This window comes from Lithobates pipiens, unplaced genomic scaffold, assembly GCF_037356315.1.
Source record: "Lithobates pipiens isolate NorthernLeopardFrog02 unplaced genomic scaffold, aLitPip1_a1.2 Scaffold_13, whole genome shotgun sequence".
Lineage (NCBI taxonomy): Eukaryota > Metazoa > Chordata > Amphibia > Anura > Ranidae > Lithobates > Lithobates pipiens.
In genome coordinates, this window is record NW_027507718.1 from 23,081,625 (window position 1) to 23,103,275 (window position 21,651).

Consider the following 21,651-nt stretch of genomic DNA (forward strand, 5'->3'; position numbering starts at 1 on the left):
AGTAAACAGCAGAGGAGAAGTTGCAAAACATGCAGGGAGTTGAAAATGTACTGTAGGCAGGCAGCACTCACATTATGAAAGGAGATTTTTCAAGTAAGGAGGGGGTGGACCTTTCAATCATCCACCCATCCTCCATTCATAGATCACATTTCATTCATAGAGGCTGTAGTACAACTTATATGAATGGAGGTGTTGGACAGAAAGGGTGGGCTAAATCGGGCATGATCAGTGCTTGTCAGGTCCCTCAGTAAGATTTCTGCTAAATTGGGAAACGGCAGCAGCAAAAGGAACATTACATTAAAGGTAAGTTATACGTTATGAGCTGATTTTTAATTAACTAAACTTAGGCTTTAAATACATCATAAACTGGTTTGCTCCTCAGCAATCATGGCTTGTGGGAGTGGCCAAGCTGTTTTATGCATATACACAGTAATATATATGTAATATATTCATTTTGATATAATTTGTTGCTACTATATCTAAATAGTTTTAGATCTTATATACAATATAAATAAAGAAAATGATTGTGCAGTTACAAAGTTAATAATGAAATAAAAAAATTAATATAAGCTACTGGCAACAACACAATAGGACAGTTGGTGATAGAAACAAATACAACATAAGCTGCCTCACTAAACAATAAAAATAATAAAAATAGGGAAAACAGTATCCATACAGTACATATAAACATCTCATATTAGTCTCACACAAAAAACAATGTAAGTGAACACAGTCTCTTGAAGTGAATATCCCAATGCGAGCAAACAGATAGTTTGTGGAATTTTCTCCCGGGTACACCTCCATCTTAAATCAGTGCTTGCTTACCAGAGATCTAGACTCCAAATGATAAGAGTCTAGACAAGCGTGATACACTGGAGATCTATTTGGTTCACTCTGTTTAGGCTGAATAGGAGAGTGTCATGGCTGACAATGAAAACAGGTGGTTCGTTTCCATCTGATTTCCCCATAGAGGAGAGCGGGACTGTGTCCATGTCTGCTCTAAACAGCGCAGCAGATAGGACCTGTCATCCACCTGCTCAGCAGCGATCAGATACACAGAGGCACCCTGGGAAAGGGGTCTTAGGAATTACATTCAAGGTAATTTAAGGTTACTGTTATGGTCAGGGAATAGATACTAAACTTTAATGGATAGGGTTAAAGTTAGCCATTAGGAAGTATATTAATGTAAAGTTTAAGTTTTAGGATTCTGTGTAAGTGGTAATGATTTATTTTATGTAAAGTTTAGGACTCATTCTCTGTCCCTCTGAAAATGGATCTGCAATGGAACGCTTTTCTGAGGGCAATTGACAAGCAGCTGGGAGACAATATGTCACCTCCTCACCGCCATAATCATGTCCACTGAACGCGTTTGCAGGGTAGGTGCCGAATGGTCCTATTAACTTTAAGGTTGCGTTCAGCAGTAGTACTGAATGTGACCGGGGCTTGAATTTTTTGGCATGGGATGTGTATAGCGCTGAGCAGTTTCATGTTTTTGTTTAGGTGGGCAGTCAGGGGGTTGTACAACCACAGCTCAGCTTAGCTTTTACTGCCCCTAGCCGCACACTTAAACAAGCCCATTAGATTATGTTTTAATTGTATAGGTTATATTAACTTTAATGGGAAAGCTAAGGGTTAGACATCTGAGTGGTTTTGTCTCAGTCTAATTTCTGGTTGGCGCAAAAAGCTCAAAAACTAGAACTACTAGAGTCAGTTCTGATGCCAAATACAAACACCCTGTTTCTTGTTCTGTATACAATTATTAGACCAACCTTTGAAACATAAAATTGTTCAAACAGTATCCATACAACAGGGGTTGTAGTATACCACATTACATCTAGATGGTAAAGGATGCTATCTGAAATGTCAGCTACTGATCTCAATGAATTGTGTAAGGGTAAAAAGCAATTGTTAAATCTGAATGTGCCAAAAACTCCTTTAAAAGTTTCACTGAAAAAACCTAAAGCAATGTCCTGTAACCTACTACAAAGCATAAAAGTAAAATTCTAGATATATATTAATTATTTTTTGTGAAATTATTACCTTACAGTTCAGATGGCTTTAGATAGTCCTGAAACTAAGCTCTTTGTATGTTTCTTTGTGTGTAAAACTGTATATTTTCTCTCGCGACTATAACAAAATAGTCCCTTTAAATTAAACATTTACCAACTAATTACATTGTAGTAGGGATAACAAGCAGATTTGTAATTAGACTAAAGCACCATACACATGGGTCAAATATCGGGTGGTATGGGCCGGTTCAATAGAAACTGGCCAACATCCTGCTAGTGTGTACGGCAGCCGGTTGGGGCATGACCGAAAAAGGTCTACTGATCGGCATGAGATCAGCGCTCTCAGCCAATGGGTTCAATCTCCATGTAAGAACACAAAAGCTCAGGGGGGGAGATCGTAGTACTAACATCAGATTGTTACATCATTCAAAGACAGAGGGATTTCAATTTCAGGTGTGAGTGAACTGAAAAAGTTCTGCTATGCGTTAAACTAGACTTACAAATTCTGATAATACATTGATGCAAAACAGCAAAAAAATCTGTATACAATTACAAGTGTCAGACTGTATGAGCCTCGATGTTCTAAGAATAAACTACCAGAGGAGTTTATCTCAGTTTTAGTACTGAATTGTATGTTTTCCTATTAGGATTCTCAGCAGAAGTTCATTACATGATATATCATTATGCATCAAGCTGGATATACTCTATTTCTTACGAGATATTTAGAAATACTGCAGATATTCATATGGAAAGCATGGATTTAAGTTTCTATTTAGGCAGAAATATATACGAAATATCCAAATTTGCATATAAATATATGATTTTGTAGTAATAGTTCTGCGATAATAGCATCACATAGCATTTGCGATTTCCTAAAGTAATATATTCATTGCAAAAGGTGCATTAGCCAATAAAGATTGTACTCTAGTAATTATATCATCTTTGTCAGAAAGCCTACATATGGCCATATCACTGGATGGGTTTTTTTCTATTTGTGCCTGCAAATGTAAGATAATGGACAGAAAGTTGTTTATAACATTCACAGTTTCAAACTTTAAAAAAATCTATTAATCTAACATACAACTGTAAGATAATAAGGGCAAATAATGACACACATAGTTAAGTTGGCTGTTCTGCCTCAGAAAATAACGTTTTACAGTTTAATTGTTCAGACCAGACATTTTATACCACAAATACTTACTAATCATAGTCATGACAATATACTACTTTTATTTTAAAGGAAATGTGTCATAAAGGGTAATCCCACTTTTGCAGAAGAAAATAAAAAGCTAATGAAAAATATTTTAGCATACACAATTGATAAGTAAGCCATATTGTAATTTAATGTTATTAAAAATGACTTTTCCTTTAATTCCCAGCTGCTGTAATGTTCTGTAAAATCCAATGCAATATGGCAACCTGGATATAGACAGGTGCAGTTTGTCCTCCATTCTGTAGGTGGCGCTGTGTTTCTGTGTCATAGTGAAGATAGAGCAGAGACTGAGAGGAACATTGTTTCTCTGCAGACTCCAAAGGTCTTTTAGGGGAAGCAGCTATCTAATTAAATGCTGCAACTCTTGGTGTCCTTTGATGGCCACCCTAATGTGATTTTAAGTTATTCCTTTTTTACCAGTGGTATTGCACAGAGCTGGCCCAATCCTGTTCTTCTGGGGCTCCCCTGCCAGAGCTCTAGGCTCCTCCTCTTCTTTGTACACCACCATAGGAAGCGCTTCCTATTGGGGTGCACTTGCAGGCTCGCCCCCAAGCTGGGCTATATGCACAGCTTGTCCCTGACCCCACTCCTTCTTCACGGGATTGTATTGACAACAGCAGGAGTCATGTGAAAAGGGATATAGAGCAGTGCTGGCTGCAGATGGGCACAGTTCTGGTTTGATATAGGACTCAGGTAAGTATATAGGGAGGTTATCTGCATATCTGTGCTAATTCTGAGTATCTGTTATTGAGTACTGTAGAGAAATCGGTGATTCCATGTGTGTCTTATGATGTAACCTGTGCCATTAATTCCAAGACTATTGCTCTGGACTGTTCTGTGTAGAAGCAGAGTATTAGCTACTACGAGTGTTACTGGCGATGCTACTGAGCTGAAGGTGTGGCTTGACCTACCCATCTCCCTTTTTGGGAGATCTATTCAAAATGGTCAGTTTTGCCAGCTTGGTATACCCACTCCAGACCATCCCACTGCTACTGAAACATAAAGACATACAAAGACTGAATAGAGAGTTATGTTTTTTTTCTTTGAAGCAACAAGCGGCCTTGTATCAGTCTTCAGAAACTATCTCCCAAGAAGCAAAGGGGGAGCTAACCTACCCAATATCAGGGTTTATAATTTAGCATGCCACTACGTATTGGTTTAGACTGGAGTTTGTGCTTATCTCTCTACATTAATGTCTCATTGTGACCCGATGGCTATCATGCATTGTAAATTAAGATGACTTCCCTCTAATCTCCAGCAGAACATTCTGATCTGGGTCACAGTGATAGCATTGAGAGAAATCCAGAAAAAAAGGCTGCGTGCCCACACATATCCAGCTATTTACCTATTTACGGGAATCCTATGTTTTCACACAGTTTGCAATATGGGGTATACGCCATGTGGAAACAGAGGGGAGTATCCCATGTGATTTCTTTGTTTGAGCATGATTACGGAAAACCTGAACCCTTTCAAAACATCTCCAACTGCCACCCCTGCCTGCCCAAAACCTCTTTTTACTACTTTCAATGCACAAAGTATGTTAAAGCCTGCTGCCAGCAGAAACCAGGTAGATTTCAGCTATGATTGTAATTATTCTAATTCTATTTATAGGCCTCTCAACTTACATTTCACAAAATCTCTCTCAAACTCTTTGTTGTCTGCATGGGCTTATGACTTTTCTTGATGATCTCGCTAAGGGAGAAACTCTGTTTAAACTTTTTCACAGAGCTTTCATACAGTTTTTCTCGACCAGCCTCCTGCATGCTTTGTAGTCTACACAGGCCTTCTCTAACTTGACTCTGGTCATGCCAACATATCCCTGCCTTTTGGGACCAAGTGCCCAATTATATTTTTGGGATATCCCGCTGCATCATTCCAAAAGACCCCATGTTAATGTTGTTTGGCTATGGCTCTCCAACAGCTCAACCTACCTCATATCCCTCAGATGCCTGTTACTTGCATGTAAGACTATATTAACCACTTCAATACAGGGCACTTAAACACCTTCCTGTCCAGACCAATTTTGAGCTTTCGGCGATGTCGCACTTTGAATGACAATTGCGCGGTCATGCTACACTGTACCCAAATGAAATTTTATCATTTTTTTCCCACAAATAGAGCTTTCTTTTGGTGGTATTTGATCACTTCTACGGTTTTTATTTTTTGCTAAACAAATAAAAAAATACCGAAAATTTTGAAAAAATTATGTTTTTTTTTTGTTTCAGTTTCAAAACTTTGTAAATAAGTAAGTTTTCTGCTTCACTGGTGGGGCGGCACTGGTGGGGCGGCACTGGTGGAGCGGCACTGATGGGCAGCACATGTGGGCACTGATGGGCGGCACAGGTGGGCACTGATAGGCGGCACAGGTGGGCACTGATAGGCAGCATTGTATTATGTTATACTGTACTAATGGATGCCAATCAGTGCCAAACAATAATGCATGCCAATCAGTGATGTCCATTGCGGGCATTGATTGGCATCCATTATGGGCACTGGTTGGCATCCATTGTGGGCACTGACTGGCATCCCTGGTGGTCTAGGGAGGATTACCTTGTGCTAGGCATCCCTGGTGGTCTGGTGGCATCCCTGGCGGTCCAGTGTGGGCATCCTTGGGGGGGCTGCGCTGATAATCGATCAGCACAGACCCCCCCCTGTCAGAGGAGCAGCCGATCAGCTCTCTTCTACTCGCGTCTGACAGACGCGAGTGAGGAAAAGCCGATCACCGGCTTTTCCTATTTACACTGTGATCAGCCGTGATTGGACACAGCTGATCACGTGGTAAAGAGTCCCCGTCGGAGACTCTTTACCGAGATCGTAGTTGCAGGGTGTCAGACTGACACCCCGCAACAACGATCACCGCGATGCGCACCCCCGGGGGCGTGCAGCGGCTCAAAATCCTGATCACGTCATATGACGTCCGGTCAGGATTTTGAAACCACTTTGCAGCCGTCATTTGCCTATAGGGCGGGCGGCAAGTGGTTAAAAAAAAAATGTATCTCCACTTAAGCACAAAGTATGTTCGATAATAAACATGAATTGAAAATATTACTTTACAGAGAGAAATTTGACATGGGTCTTTTCTGATCCTTTTCTCCTCAATACTTAATTTTGAAATGGCAATTTTTTTTATAGTTTTATTTACACTCTACAGCAGAGGTCTCCAAACTACGGCCCTCCAGTTGTTCAGGAACCACAATTCCCATCATGCTTAGTCATGTCTGTGAATGTCAGAGTTTTACAATGCCTCATGGGACGTGTAGTTCTGCAACAGCTGGAGGGCAATACTTTGGAAATCCCTGCTCTACAGAAAGGGATGTCTTGCTGTCCTCCTTTTGTTTTCTGGACAATCCCCCTGCTCCTGTTCTGGTTCGTTAAGAGGCTGCTTTCCTTTTGGTTTACAGTTGGATGATAACATTTTCTTTCCCCCTCCTTTCTCCCCTCTCCCCCTCTTTTTAAGCATCCCACCTTTTCCCTTTCTGACCTCCCCCTCATCCAATCTTTTTCATTATTCTTAATTTTCAATATACTTGGATGAAAGTAACTGTTTATTTAACCTCTCCCCTGAACCACTCTGCCCTATTGTGCCACTGGTGACTCTTGGGCGACCTTTTTACCTTAATGAATTCTATGCATTAAGGTGAATAACCTCCTATCATGCAATAGCCCCCCTTTTACTTACCCGAGCCCTGTAATTCCCGTGATAGAAACGAGCACACCAGCTCTGGCCGGTGTTTAGTGTTCTAATTGGATAGATTGGCTCCAAGTGCTGTCAATCAAATCCAATGACATGGGCGTCGTGGGTTGGGGCCGAGTTCTGCTGTCTGAGTCAACAGACGCAGGAGCAGGACTCGGGGGCACGCCCACACAGGTTTCCCGAAGGAGAGTGTTTCTTTGACGGGGCACTCAAATAGAGGAGGAGCTACCAGAGCCGCTAAGGGACTCCAGAAGAGGAGAATTGAGACCACTCTGTGCAAAACCAACTGCACAGAGGAGGTAAGTATGATATGTTTGTTATTTAAAAAAACAAACTAGGGTTTAGTTACCCTTTAAATAAGGTACGCAGGAATTCAGTCAAAATTACTTTGTTACCAAGGCTCTTATACCTTTTTAGGTCCCTTCCCTTCCCATCGCAATCCTGAAATCCCACCAAATTCCAGTCCAAAATCATACACTTTGTGTGGGGCTCTAAAAGACACAGTTGTCCTAAAGGTGTTCTTTTTAGACTTCGAACTTAAGGGGGTTTAGGCCTCCCTAATTTATGGAAGTACTATCAAGCAGCCCAGCTAGCTCAAATCTCCATAGAATATGCCAGCGGGAATAAACTGGATTGGGTCAGCATGGAAAGACAGTCGATCCCTAGACATACCATAGATTTCCTTCTCTGGTGTCCCTGTAAGAGCAGACCGCCCATTTTATCCCCTACCCTTTCACACTCCATGGCTTTATGCAATACACTACCTTCTAACCCTGCCCTCACGTCAGAATTCCATCCACTATCTCACCTCTTCCATAACCTGCAATTCTCACTAAACATTCAGCCTTTCCAGTGGTGGTTAAAAAAAGGATTATTTAGGATAGGACATTTAATTTCCCCCCTAGGTCTATTAACAGTAAGCCATTGTGTTAGTAAGCTGGAGATGCCTCAATCTGAGAAATTCAGATTGACTCAAATTCGTAATTTTTTGCGCTCTCTGTGGAAGACTAAACCAGACCCACTGAGGGTAACCCCGTATGAACAATAGAGCTCTAGGATCATGGATCAGAGGGGGGGTATTTCCCTAATATACTGTCGGATACTTCAGAGAAACCCTCATATGCTCTACTTTGGGAACAAGATTTGGAAATTAATTGGGAGTCGGATACTTGGCACCACTGCTTTCAACAGCCCTTTAAAGGTATTGCTAACATTTTCCTGATGGAGGCCAGTGTTAAATGTTGGTATCATGTTCCTTCCCACTTAGCAAAGATCTACCCAGGAACGTCTCCCCTTTGTTTTCGGGGCTGTGGTCATGTAGGTAATTTGGTACTGTCCCCGTATAAGAGGTTTTTGGAACAAGTTTTTCTATTTTCTGTAAAAGGTCACAGGAGGGGCAATCCCCAAATTGCCTTTAGTCGCACTTTTAAATGAAAGGGTCAATAAGATCCCTAAAATTACTCAAAAACTGATTTATTTCATACTATTGGGAGTCAATCTTACAATTGCTTGTGCTTGAAAACAACCATCTGTGCCCTTCTCAGCAGCGAAGCAGAAATTTTCTTGGATAATGACTCAGGAAAAAGCAGTTAGTATTCTTCAGGATACAGTCCAGAAATTTGACTTGATCTGGGAACCCTGGGCAAATCATTTTCATACTTCTATTTAGTCAGCTGTCTCTCCATTCATGCTTAAGTTCCCTTGGTGTCTAATTTCTCTCTCCCCTCGCATCACTTCTCCTCTTTATTCACTCTTTTCTAACATATAATTTTGCTCTTTTTATCTTGGTCATGTATTCTGCTTCTCTCTCCCTTTTCTCTTTTCTCCCTTTTTTTTTTTTAGGGGTTTTTTGTCTGGATCTACCAGACATAAGTTGCTTATGGGATTTTTCGGCTCTGTTTTTGCAAGTTGTTCCAGAGGTATAGAGGGCACTCCAAAAGCGTGGACTATTCTACAATTCTAGAACATTTAGAACCCTTTCTAGGAGTTCAGGATAGTATATATATACAACCCTGCCCATCTACATTCAGGGCTGTTGCAAGTAAGCATCTCCCAAAAGGAGTCCACACAGTTTTAGCCTTGCTTGTATAAATCTGCCCTCTATTGCAGGTCTGCAGTTTACTCTCATTCTCTGGAGTTTCATCTGTTTATCATACTTTGACTAATTACTACATCCCATTATCTCTCTTGAAACCATTATGCTTTGTATTCAAATGTATTTTTACTATTGACGTCTTCTATAAGCCTCATTGTGTATTCATTGTTTCTCACGTGAAACTTTAATAAAAAATATTGAAAGTAAATAAGGTACTCAGATGATTTTTTTATAATAAATTAAACATAGTAGCATGATCTTTATACAGCGAAAGTATTTACAGTGCTTGATTTTTTCCACATATTGTTATATTGCAGCCTTATTCCAAAATAGTTTTTTATTCATTATTTTCCTCAAAATTCTACAAACAATACCCCATAATGACAATGTGAAAGATGTTTGAAATCTTTGCAAATTTATATAAAAAAAAAAAAAAAAAAAAATACCATGTACATAAGTATTCACAGCCTTTGCTCAATACTTTGTTGAAGCACTTTTGGCACCAAATTACAGCCTCAATATTTTGGGAGTTTGATGCTACAAGCTTGGCACACCTATTTTCTCCCATTCTTCTTTGTAGGACTTCTCAAGCTCTATCAGGTTGGATGGGCAGCGTCGGTGCACAGCCATTTTCAGATCTCTCCAGAGATGTTCAATCTGGTTCAAGTCTGGGATCTGGACATTCACAGAGTTGTCCCATAGCCACTCCTTTGTTATCTTGGCTGTGTGCTTAGGGGTGTTGCCCTGTTGGAAGATAAACCTTTGCCCCTGTCTAAGGTCCAGAACGCTCTGGAGCAGGTCTTCATCAAGGATGTCTCTGTACATTGCTGCATTCATCTTTCCTTCGATCTGGACTAGTCTCCCAGTTCCTGCCGCTGAAAAACATTCCCACAGCATGATGCTGCCACCACCATGATTCACTGTAGGGATGGTATGAAAGGTGATGAGCGGTGCTTGGTTTCCTCCAGACATGACACTTGCCATTCAGGCCAAAAAGTTCAATCTTTATTTCATAAGACCAGAGAATTTCGTTTCTCATGGTCTGAGAGTTCTTCAGGATTACTTTTGGCAAACTCTAGGTGGGCTGTCATTTGCCTTTTATTGAGCAGTGGCTTTTGCATGGCCACTTTGCCATGCAGGACTGATTGGTGGAATGCTGCATAGATGGTTGTTCTTCTGGAAGGTACTCCTCCCTCCTTAAGAGAAATGCTTGAGCTCTGTTAAGGTGACAAACGGGATCTTGGTCACCTCCCTGACTAAGGCCCTTCACCCCCCGATTGCACAGTTTGACTGGGCAGCCCGCTCAAGGAGAAGTCCCGGTGGTTCCAAAATTCTACCATGATGGAGGCCACTGTGCTCATTGGAACCTTCAATGCTGCAGAAATGTTTCTATACCCTTCCCCAGATATGTGCCTCAATACAATCCTGTCTCAGAGGTCTACAGACAATTCCTTGGACTTCATAGCTTAATTTGTGCTCTGACATGCACTGTTAACTGTGGGACCTTATATAGACAGGTGTGTGCCTTTCCAAATCTTGTCCAATCAACTGAATTTACCACAGGTGGATTCCAATTAAGTTGTAGAACCATCTCAAGGATGATTAGTGGAAGCAGGATGCACCTGAGCTAAATTTTGAGTGTCATGTCAAAGTCAGTAAATACTTATGTACATGTGATTTTTTATTTTGAATAAATTTGCAAAGATTTCAAACAAGCTTTTTTTAGGCTGTCATTATGAGGTATTGTTTGAAGAAGTTTGAGGAAAATAATGAATTTTATGAAGGCTAAAATGTGGAAAAAGTTAACTAATATGAATACTTTCAGGATGCACTATACATAAATAGGAGTGATAATGGCAATTAACCACTTGCTGACTGGCCCATTGCAAATTTACTGCTACAAGGCAGCCACGCTGTGCAGAATCATTTACTGTATATACTGTATGTGATTTTGCACTTCTGGGTAGGGGGCATGCGCGCCGCTTTTGTCGTGGTTTGTCACAGCAGAAGCTGATCAGCAGGTGTCGGCCAATGGATGTCCACCGGCATCCACTGGCCATTGAGGAGAGAGACTGAAAAGAGCTCTGCATATGTAAATGCAGAGCTCTGTCCTGACAAGGGTGAAGTGATGGATTTTCTTTATACCACATCCCTAAGTAAAAACAGCACACATAGTACACACAAACACACATTTAACCCTTTGATCGCCCTAGATGTTTAACCCCTTCCCTGCTAGTGTCATTAGTACAGTGGCAGTGCATAGTGACAGCACTGATCACCGTATTAGTGATAATGGTTCCCACAGCATCAAAAGTGTCCAATTGGCCGCCTCAATATTGCAGTCTCACTATAAGTTAATAATCACCATTACTACTATAAAAAATAAATAAATAAAAATTCCAGTATATATATACCATAGTTTGTAGATGCTATAACTTTTGCGCAAACCAATCAATATCTGCTTACTTCTCCAAAATATGTAGCAGAATACATATTGGCCTAAATTTATGGAGAAATTCGATTTTTTTAATTTTTTTTATTGAATATGTTTTATAACAGAAAGTAAAAAAAAACGATATATTTTTTTCAAAATGGTCTGTTTTTTTATAGCGCTAAAAATAAGAAACCCAGTGGTGTTTAAATACCACCAAAAGAAAGCTCTATTTGTGGGAAAAAAAATTACATAAATTTTACTTGGGTACTTGGATTACCGTGCAATTGTCAGGCAAAGTAACTAGTGCTGCATTGTATAAAAAATGGCCTGGTTATGAAGGCCATATGAAGGCAATAAATATTCTGGAGGGCAAGTGGTTAAACATTGTATAATTAGTATCACCTTAATGTAGATTTCCAGATAATTACTAAGGGTTCACAAAAATGTTCTCATAGCTTGTATGTGCAGTGAATATTGAAAGTCACACAGGTTAAGAAAGAAAAATCTAGTAATAATTATTCTTACTACACTGAAATGTTTATTTCAATAATAAAACTGTAAACAAATTATCTTTTCGTGCAAAATAATATCCACATAAAATAAATATCTTACAAAGGCAATTTCATAAAGCTGTGGATTACATTACACAGTTTCCTCACACTATTGTTATGAGGTACAGTGAAAGCCAGGCAGTTTTTTATGCCAAAAATAAATACAATACCATACATGCTTATTTATAAGATACATTTTTAAAGTGAATATGCACTCTTTGCTTAACCACTTCAGGACCATGGTCTATTTTCCCTATAGGGGGTTGGGCTTGGAAACTGTGGGCTTAATTTGAAAACAGATCTACATAATTTATTTTTAATATTACTATATTAAATATTAATCTATTTAGTATTACTTAGTTGTGAATGTGAAAAAAAAAATGTAAGTAATTTTTTTCTTAAAAAAATCAGTGCAACCTTACATATTTATAACAATACAATCAACATAATCTGAACGTAAGGATATGACAAAAGTGTAATTTTAATGAAACAGTGCAGAGTGTTAACACCCAAAGTCAAAGTTTTCCTTTCAATATAAGAAAGTATTTTGCTCTTATGCTGCAATACTTTGTCATCGACACTTAACAATCAAGCTGGGTTTAAATGGACATGAATTGCAGCATCAGGGAAAGTTTTGCAAGTCAACAGTTGAATAAATTATGAATTACATATAACTACTAAACATCTGTTGCAGTAGGTGAACCCTAACCTGTTTCAAGGTGGCTGTCTTTTTTTTTTTTTTACAAACTATTTTATTATGTAAAAAGGTCATAATTCAATACACTCAAGTTTAAGGAACATGGGCAAGAAGTTTACAGAGTGAGATATACAAATGGCTGTACGAAGGTAACCTAAAAATATCAATGGTTTGAAAATTCAAAGATAATCTATATAGCAAAAGAGATATCCCACTGTTTCCCTTTTTTTGTCAAAAATATGCATGGTATCTAAAAAAACAATTTTCTGAATGCAAGGTGGCTGTCTATTCCCTATGTAATAATAATGTGGGAGCACAGCAATTACACTGCAATTCAAAAAACCTGTATGGAGTGCTTTGTGGAAATTGTGGTACTAACTCTTTCAGACCCTAGGTGGGGGAGACCTAGATCGCCACAACCAGTGGTTCCAGCAGCCACATCCAATGGATTGACATATGGCCACCTGAAGCTTATGTGATTTCCAAAATGACAATGTGGTTGACAGAAGCTTCTGCTTAAAATGACGATATAACATGTCATGGTGAGTGGGCTGAATTACTCACTGTCTTCTTACATATCTCAAAGGCTTCAGTTCTGCTATAGCCTGTGCTCTATTGCCAAGGCCATAGTGATGGTTCTGGAATCCTCATTTAACTGTGTATTCTACAATATACAGAATTTAGTTAGGGAGTGTGATATAATTTGGCTGCAGAAAAGCTGTGACAATTGGCTAAAACTGTAAATTTCTGTGGGGATATCACCACCAGGATACCCAAAATCTGATTCAAGTTGCCAGTAATACTACAAAATTAAAATTGTTTGATGTTGGAATTTACACTGTAAATGAAATAAAAAGTAATTGGTGGACTTTTTTTTTTAATGGAATTTTTAGGAATTATTAAGAAAAATAGCCCTTTTCTTTGGAATAGTATTTCATTACTCAATAATTGGCTAATCTAATGGACATTACACAGATTTCTACATTTTTATATAGTTTAATACACTGTCAGGCCAGAACCTGCAATACTTACTTGGCTTCTAGTGCAAGGGCTATAATCCCAGCAGCCATAGGAGCAGATGCTGAGGTTCCAGTGTGACTGTCTGTACAGCGCTGCCGTAGATCTGTGGTGATCTGAAACATAATATTAACTTTTTTATTTCTCTAAATTATTTGACAAAGAAAATGACTCTATAGTGAAAACAATATGCTTGTGCTATTTTTATTCTTTTACGATTCTGGTTTTTACCACAAACTTCTAAAGGAAATAAATTTACAGGAAAAAATTGCACAAGTTTTGTAAATTTGCAGAGGGTTGTTGGCCTCAGGTACCAGCTATACATTATAGGTTATATTTTTTACATGTTTTCAGAAATGTAAACCATTGTTAGCTGCAAGAAGATATGACCCCGCTTTTCTTTCTTCCACTTTATCATAGACTAGTCTCAAGAAGCAGGCTGATTTTATGAAGGTTTTCAAATTACCCACAATTTTGAAAGAAACATTCTACTGTAAGGACGCTTTCACATAGGTACCTTCCAGTTTGATCAGAAGGGGATCTGACCGCTGATCCCCTGACGATCAGAGAAGAACTGGGGTATGACAGGTCCGTGCCTGCTCAGTTTTTGCAGCATGGACAAGGGCAGAGCACGCTCTACTCTAGGGGCGATCCAATCCACTTACACACAGGAGAATGGATCCATTTCAGTTTATTTTTAGCAGAATGGACCATCTGATCAGATCTGCTTGAAAAACTGAAAGACAGACCTGATGGGAATGGTCGTGTGAAAGGGGCAAAAGGAAAACGATAAGGGAGGTGAAAGGTAAATATATTTTGGGAATGGTTACCTAGTCCTGTTGGTATGTTACCAAGGTATTACAGAAAGATTAACCCATAGATAGTAACAGGCACAACTGTTCAGTGAAGTGAAGGACGGGAAGCCGTGAAGATAATATGATGTAAAATATATTCTGGGACTTCTATCCTTGTATCAGCACTGAGGTTTTCCTGTTTTCATGTATAGCACCTGTTAAAGTCACTTTAGCCCCACAGAGTGTCATTGTGACATCTAATTTTTACACAACCTACCCCCTTACACCAGGCAAAATATTATACATGAAGATGACAAAACTTTTATTTGGTTGTGGATAGAGTGGGAATGGGTTACATATTCTGTTGCATAGAAGAGATTTTTCTGAAAGATTTGCAATGTTAACAGTGTCCCGAGTAAATAAAAATTCTCTACTCATCCTGTTCTGTCTGATACCTCATCTAGACCGAAAGTATTCAGAAGTCTTCCTTGTGGTGCAATTTTCCATTTACTTCCTTACACCCATCAAATAGACGCAAAGTAAGGAGAAATATCACAAAATCAGTACACAGGAGGCACTAAAAAGTTGACAGAGGTATTAGCCCCTCTTTTTTGGTGTTTTTTGGTAGAGCATGTGGTCTTATAAAACATTATAATATATATATATATATATATATATATATATATATATATACTATATTATCAAAAGTATTGGAGCGCCTGCCTTTACATGCACATGAATTTTAATGCCACCCCAGTCCTAAGATTCAATATTGAGTTAGCCCACCCTTTGCAGCTATAACAGCTTCAACTATTCTGGGAAGGCTGTCCACAAGGCTTAGGAGTGTGTCTATGGGAATGTTTGACCATTCTTCCAGAAGCACATTTGTGAGGTCAGGAACTGATGTTGGATAAGGAGGCCTGGATTGCAGTCTCCACTCTAATTCGTCCCTTATGCCACTTGCACACGACCGGAATTTTTCGACGGTCTTCCCGACTGACTTTCGGCAGAGTTTCGACGACTTTCTGAATGAACGCACTTGGCCACACACAATCACACCAAAGTCCGACTGATTCGAACATGATGACGTACGTCCGGAATAGAATAAGGCAGTTCATAGCCAGATAGCTAGGAGCCAATGGCTGCCCTAGCGTAATTTTTTAATGCGTCAGACTAGCATACACACAAGTGGACTTCTCGATAGGAACTGGGTCCGGCGGAGTTCTGGCGAAAAATTTTGAAACATGTTCTATTTCTAAAGTCCGTCAGATTTTTGCACAGGAAAGGTCCGATGGAGCCCACACACTATCAAATTGTCTGACGGATTTGTTCCGTTGGACCTTTGCTCTCGATAAGTCCGGTAGTGTCTATGCGGTATAAGGTGTTCTATCGGGTTGTGGTCAGGACTCTGTTCAAGCCAGTCAAGTTCCTCCTCCTAAAACCCACTCATTCATGTCTTTATGAACCTTGCTCTGTACACCGGTGTGCAGTCACGTTGGAATAGCAAAGGCCATCCCCAATCTGTTCCCACAAAGTTGGGAGACATGAAATTGTCCAAAATGTCTTAGTATGCTCATACCTTAAGAGTTCCCTTCACTGGAACAAAGGAACCCAGTTCAACCCCTGAAAAGTCCCACATCATAATCCCCACTCAACCAAATGATTTGGACTAGTGCACAAAGCAAGGTCTATAAAGACATGGATGAGCGAGTTTGGGGTAGAGGAACTTGACTTGACCCTTTGGGGTGAATTAGAGTGGAGACTGTGAACCAAGCCTCATCCAACATCAGTGCCAGTCCTCACAAATGCGCTTCTGGGAGAATGGTCAAATATTCCCATAGAAAGACTACTAAACCTTGTGGACAGCCTTCCCATGAGAGTTAAAGATGTTATAGCTGCAAAGGGTGGGCCAACTCATAATGAACACTATGGACTAAGACGTCATTAAAGTTCATGTGCATGTAAAGGCAGACGTCCCAATACTTTGACAATATAGTGAATACACAGCATATACAGCACCTTGAAAAAGTATTCATAACCCTTGAAAATTTCCACATTTTGTCATTTTACAACCAAAAATGTAAATGTACTTTATTGTGATTTTTATGTGAAAGACCAACACAAAGTAGCACATAATTGTGAAGTGGAAGAAAAATGATAAATGGTTTTCAATTTTTTTTACAAATAAATATGTCAAAAGTGTGGCATGCATTTGTATTCAGCCCCCTTGAGTTAATACTTTGTAGAACCACCTTTCACTGAAATTACAGCTGCAAGTCTTTTTGGGTATGTCTCTAACAGCTTTGCACATCTAGAGAGTGAACTTTTTGCCCATTCTTCTTTGCAAAATAGCTCAAGTTCTGTCAGATTGGATGGAGAGCATCTGCAAACAGCAATTTACAAGTCTTGTCACAGATTCTCAATTGGATTTAAGTCTGGACTTTGACTGGGCCATTCTAACACACACATATGCTTTGATCTAAACCATTCCATTTTAGCTCTGGCTGTATGTTTAGGGTCATTGTCCTGATGGAAGGTGAACCTGCCTGCCCCAGTGTCAAGTCTTTTGCAGACTCTGATGGGTTTTCTTCTAAGATTGCCATGTATTTGGCTCCATCTCTCTTCCCTTCAACTCTGACCAGCTTCCCTGTCCCTGCTGAAGAAAAGCATCCCCACAACATGATGCTTCCGCCACAATGTTTCACGGTGGGGATGGTGTGTTCAGGGTGATGTGCAGTGTTTGTTTACCACCACACATAGTATTTTCCATTTAGGCCAAAAAGATAAATTTTGGTCTCATCTGACCAGAGCACCTTGTTTCACATGTTTGCTGTGTCCCCCACATGGCTTCTTGCAAACTGCAAACAGGACTTCTTATGGCTTTCTTTCAACATTAGCTTTCTTTATGGGCACTCTTTTATAAAATCCAGATTTGTGGAGTGCATGACTAATAGTTGTCCTGTGGACAGATTCTCCCACCTGAGCTGTGGATCTCTGCAGCTCCTCCAAAGTCACCATGGACCCCTTGGCTGCTTCTCTGATTAATGCTCTCCCTGACCGGCCTGTCAGTTTAGGTGGAAGGCCATGTCTTGGTAGGTTTGCATTTTGCAATGCAAAACTCTTTCCATTTTCGAATGATGGATTGAACAGTGCTCCATGAAATGTTCAAAGCTTGGGATATTTTTTTTATAACCTACCCCTGCTTTAAACTTCTCCACAACTTTATCCCTGACCTATATGGTGTGTTCCTTGACCTTCATGATGCTGTTGGTTCACTAAGGTTCTCTAACAAACCTCTGAGGGCTTCACAGAAGAGCTGTATTTATACAGAGATTAAATTACACACAGGTGGACTCTATTTACTAACTTGGGGATTTCTGAAGGCAATTGGTTACACTAGATTTTAGTTAGGGGTATCAGAGTAAAGGGAGCATATTAAATAATAATAATAACATACAAATGCATGCCACACTTTTCACATATTTATTTGTAAAAAAAAAAAAAGTTGAAAACCATTTATCATTTTCCTTCCACTTCACAGTTATGTGCCACTTTGTGTTGGTCTATCATATAAAATCCCAATAAAATACATTTACGTTTTTGGTTGTAACATGACAATATGTGGAAAATTTCCAGGGGTGTGAATACTTTTTCAAGGCACTGTACATACATAAAAAATAACAAGATCTCTATATAAATGAGACAACAATCACAGAAACCCTATCATCCCATGCTTTTCCAATCTTGCAGTGACTTGATACAAAAAAAATCAATGCAATAAATGGATAAAATGGATAAAGACAGAGTAATATGTATAATCGCACATTCAGTGGAAGCCCAATTCTCCAAACCTCTTCTGAATATGTTAACATACTGATACTGGCAGACTTACAGAACACCTCAAGTCAGCACTTGGAATGGAGTTCAATTACCTCATTCCATGACATTCCAACAACTTCAGTTTGCTTTCAAATTAATTTTAGATCACAACTGATTTAGTTCTACTTCTATTATGCAATTTATCAAAAATTAACTATGACACAAACATCAAATTGCATCATAAAGCCAAGAGAACAATTTAGTTGCTCCATGTAATATATTCGATCCAGATCCAGTGAATAATTCTGAAATGTGGTTATATAGGCTTCTTGAGGATTAAATGGTTTATTTTAAACATCTCATTCTGGTACATTTAGCTTTCCAGTCAATGCCAGAACATCTGTATTCAGATCATAGAAAGCTTAGTGCAAATCCAATATTATTGTTTTTGTAACAACACTTCCGTAGTTCATTTGGAACATAATTGTATTTTTTTCTTTTTGTAAACATGGAAAGGCTGTCACAGCACCAGATGCTATTTGAGGGGCAGAGTTTGTTTTCATAGCTTCTTTTCATGAAGTTATATAATAAATTCATGACTCAAATCAAGATCTTTGTGTCAATTGCAAAAAGACCTGGATATCATACTCGTACATTTCTCACTTATAAGCACTCAATATATATGTCATCCAGCCATGTGTCACTATTTATATATATATATATATGCACATATTGTATGTGTGTATATATAGATATATATCTATATATACACACACGCTTTTGCATGAACCGCATGTTTGAGATCTCCCCAGAATGGCTCAATGATATTAAGGTCAGGAGACTGTGATGTCCACTCCAGAACCTTCATCTTTTTCTGCTGCAACCACTGGAGGGTCAACTTGTTGTGCTTAGGAAAGTCCAAGAGTGTCCCATGCCCAGCTTTCATGCAGACGAATGCAAATTGTCTGCCAGTATTTTCTGAAAGCATGCTGCATCTATAGTGTCATCATTTTTCACGAAATTCCCCTTGCCTTTAGAGTTCACACACCCCAAAAACATTACTGAGCCACCACCATGCTTCACAGCAGGGATGGTAATCTTGTCACTTTAGATCTTGTTGACCCCTCTCCAAACAAAGCGCTTATGGTTGCGACCATAAAGCTCTATTTTGGTCTTGTCACCCCAGATTACAGTGTGCCAAAAGCTGTGAGGCATGTTAAGGTGTTGTCGAGCATATTGTAACCATGATCTTTTTGTGGCATTGGTGCAGTAAAGGCTTCTTCATTTTTGTAATATTGTCGTATTGTGCTCATTGAAAAAAACACACCATCCTTTTCTAGAGAAGTCTATATTTCTCCAGATGTTACCTGTGGGTTTTTCTTTGTATCCCAAACAATTCTTCTGGCAGTTGTGGCTGCAATCTTTCTTGGTCTACCTGACCTTGGCTTGGAAATTTTCCACTTCTTTAAAAGTGATTGAACAGTACTGACTGGCATATTTCATGCTTTGGATATCTTTGTCTATCCTTTGCCATCCTCATAAAGTCCCAATACCTTGTTAATCAGGTCTTTTGACATTTCTTTTCTGCTTCCCATGGCTCAGTATCTAACCTGCTCAGTGCATCCACATGAGAGCTATCAAACTCAGAAAATAATTGCCATTTAAAAAGCCACGGATGTGGGAAATTAACTACATTTTTTAAAATTAATTATTTGACATTCTAACCTTTGCATGTCACCTTGTGTGTCTGTACCAAGGCCAAACAACTATGTGATAATAAATTGCTTTATATGATCACTATACTCAAATAAAAGACATTTTTGTTGGCATGATTGGTCATATTTTCAGTATCAATGCCAAAATGTCATGAATTCTGCCAGGCTATGCAAGCGTTTGAGCACAACTATATATATATATATATATATATATATATATATATATATATATATATATATATATACACATATATACACTGGCAGAATGTATGATTTATTGTCCGTTTACGAATATGAATGATAACACAACATTTATTTCACTCATCATTAGTGTATGGCTGAAGCCATTTATTATCAATCAACTGTGTTTACTGTTTTTAAATCATAATTACAACAGAAACTACCCAAATGACCCTGATCAAAAGTTGACATACCCTGGTGATTTTGACCTTATAACATGCACACAAGTTGACACAAAGGGGTTTGAATGACTATGACTAGTGTTAGAGTGTGTGCATAAAAGGTCAATAAGGGTGTGTGAATAGAGGGTCAATGAGTTTCTGGACTCCTGACAGACCCTTGCATCTTTCATCCAGTGCTGCACTGATGTTTCTGGATTCTGAGTCATGGGGAAAGCAAACAAATTGTCAATGGATCTGCAGGAAAAGGTAGTTGAACTGTATAAAACAGAAAAGGTATATGGTAAGATATCCAAGGAACTGAGAATGCCAATCAGCAGTGTTCAAACTCTAATCAAAAAGTGGAAAATGAGGGGTTCTGTTCAAACCAAACCACGGTAAGGTAGACTAACTAAAATTTCAGCCACAACTGCCAAGAAAATTGTTTGGGATGCAAAGAAAAACAAACAAATAACGTCAGGTGAAATACAGGTCTCTCTGAAAACATGTGATGTGGCTGTTCCAAGATGCACAATAAGGAGGCTCATGAAGAAATATGGGCTGCATGGTCGAGTCACCAGAAGAAAGCCATTACTATGCAAATGTCACAAAGTATCCCACTTACAATATGCCAAACAGCACAGAGACAAGCCTCAAACCTTCTGGCACAAAGTCATTTGGAGTGAACAGACCAAAATTGAGCTTTTTGGCTACAACCATAAACACTACATTTGCAGAGGAGTCAACAAGGCCTATGATGAAAGGTACACCATTCCTACTGTGAAACACGGAGGTGGATCGCTGATGTTTTGGGGATGTGTGAGCTTCAAAGGCACAGGAAATTTGGTCAAAATTTTGGGCAAGATGAATGCAGTATGTTATCAAAAAATTTATGAGCCAGGAAGTGGCACATGGAAAGTACTTGAACATTCCAACATGACAATGATCCAAAACACAAGGCCAAGTCGACCTGTCATTGGCTACAGCAGAATAAAGTGAAGGTTGTGGAGTGGCCATCTCAGTCTCCTGACCTCAATATCATTGAGCCACTCTGGGGAGATCTCAAACATGCAGTTCATGCAAGACAGCCCAAGAATTTACAGGAACTGGAGGCTTTTTGCCAAGAGGAATGGGCAACTTTACCATCTGAGAAAATAAAGAGCCTCATCCAAAAATTCCACAAAAGACTAGACAAGCTGTCATTGATGTTAAGAG

At 39.2% G+C, this 21,651-nt stretch overlaps 1 protein-coding gene across 4 annotated transcripts in view; it reads right to left on the reverse strand.

Annotated features, from left to right (window-relative positions):
* Positions 1-21,651, reverse strand: part of PCSK5 (proprotein convertase subtilisin/kexin type 5) — a 628,432-nt gene that overhangs the window by 319,820 nt on the left and 286,961 nt on the right. For all 4 annotated transcript variants that reach the window (XM_077474911.1, XM_077474913.1, XM_077474912.1 and 1 more), the window contains exon 9: positions 13,726-13,826. In XM_077474911.1, coding sequence (XP_077331037.1) covers positions 13,726-13,826 — 101 coding nt within the window. The remainder of the gene's footprint in view (positions 1-13,725; positions 13,827-21,651) is intronic.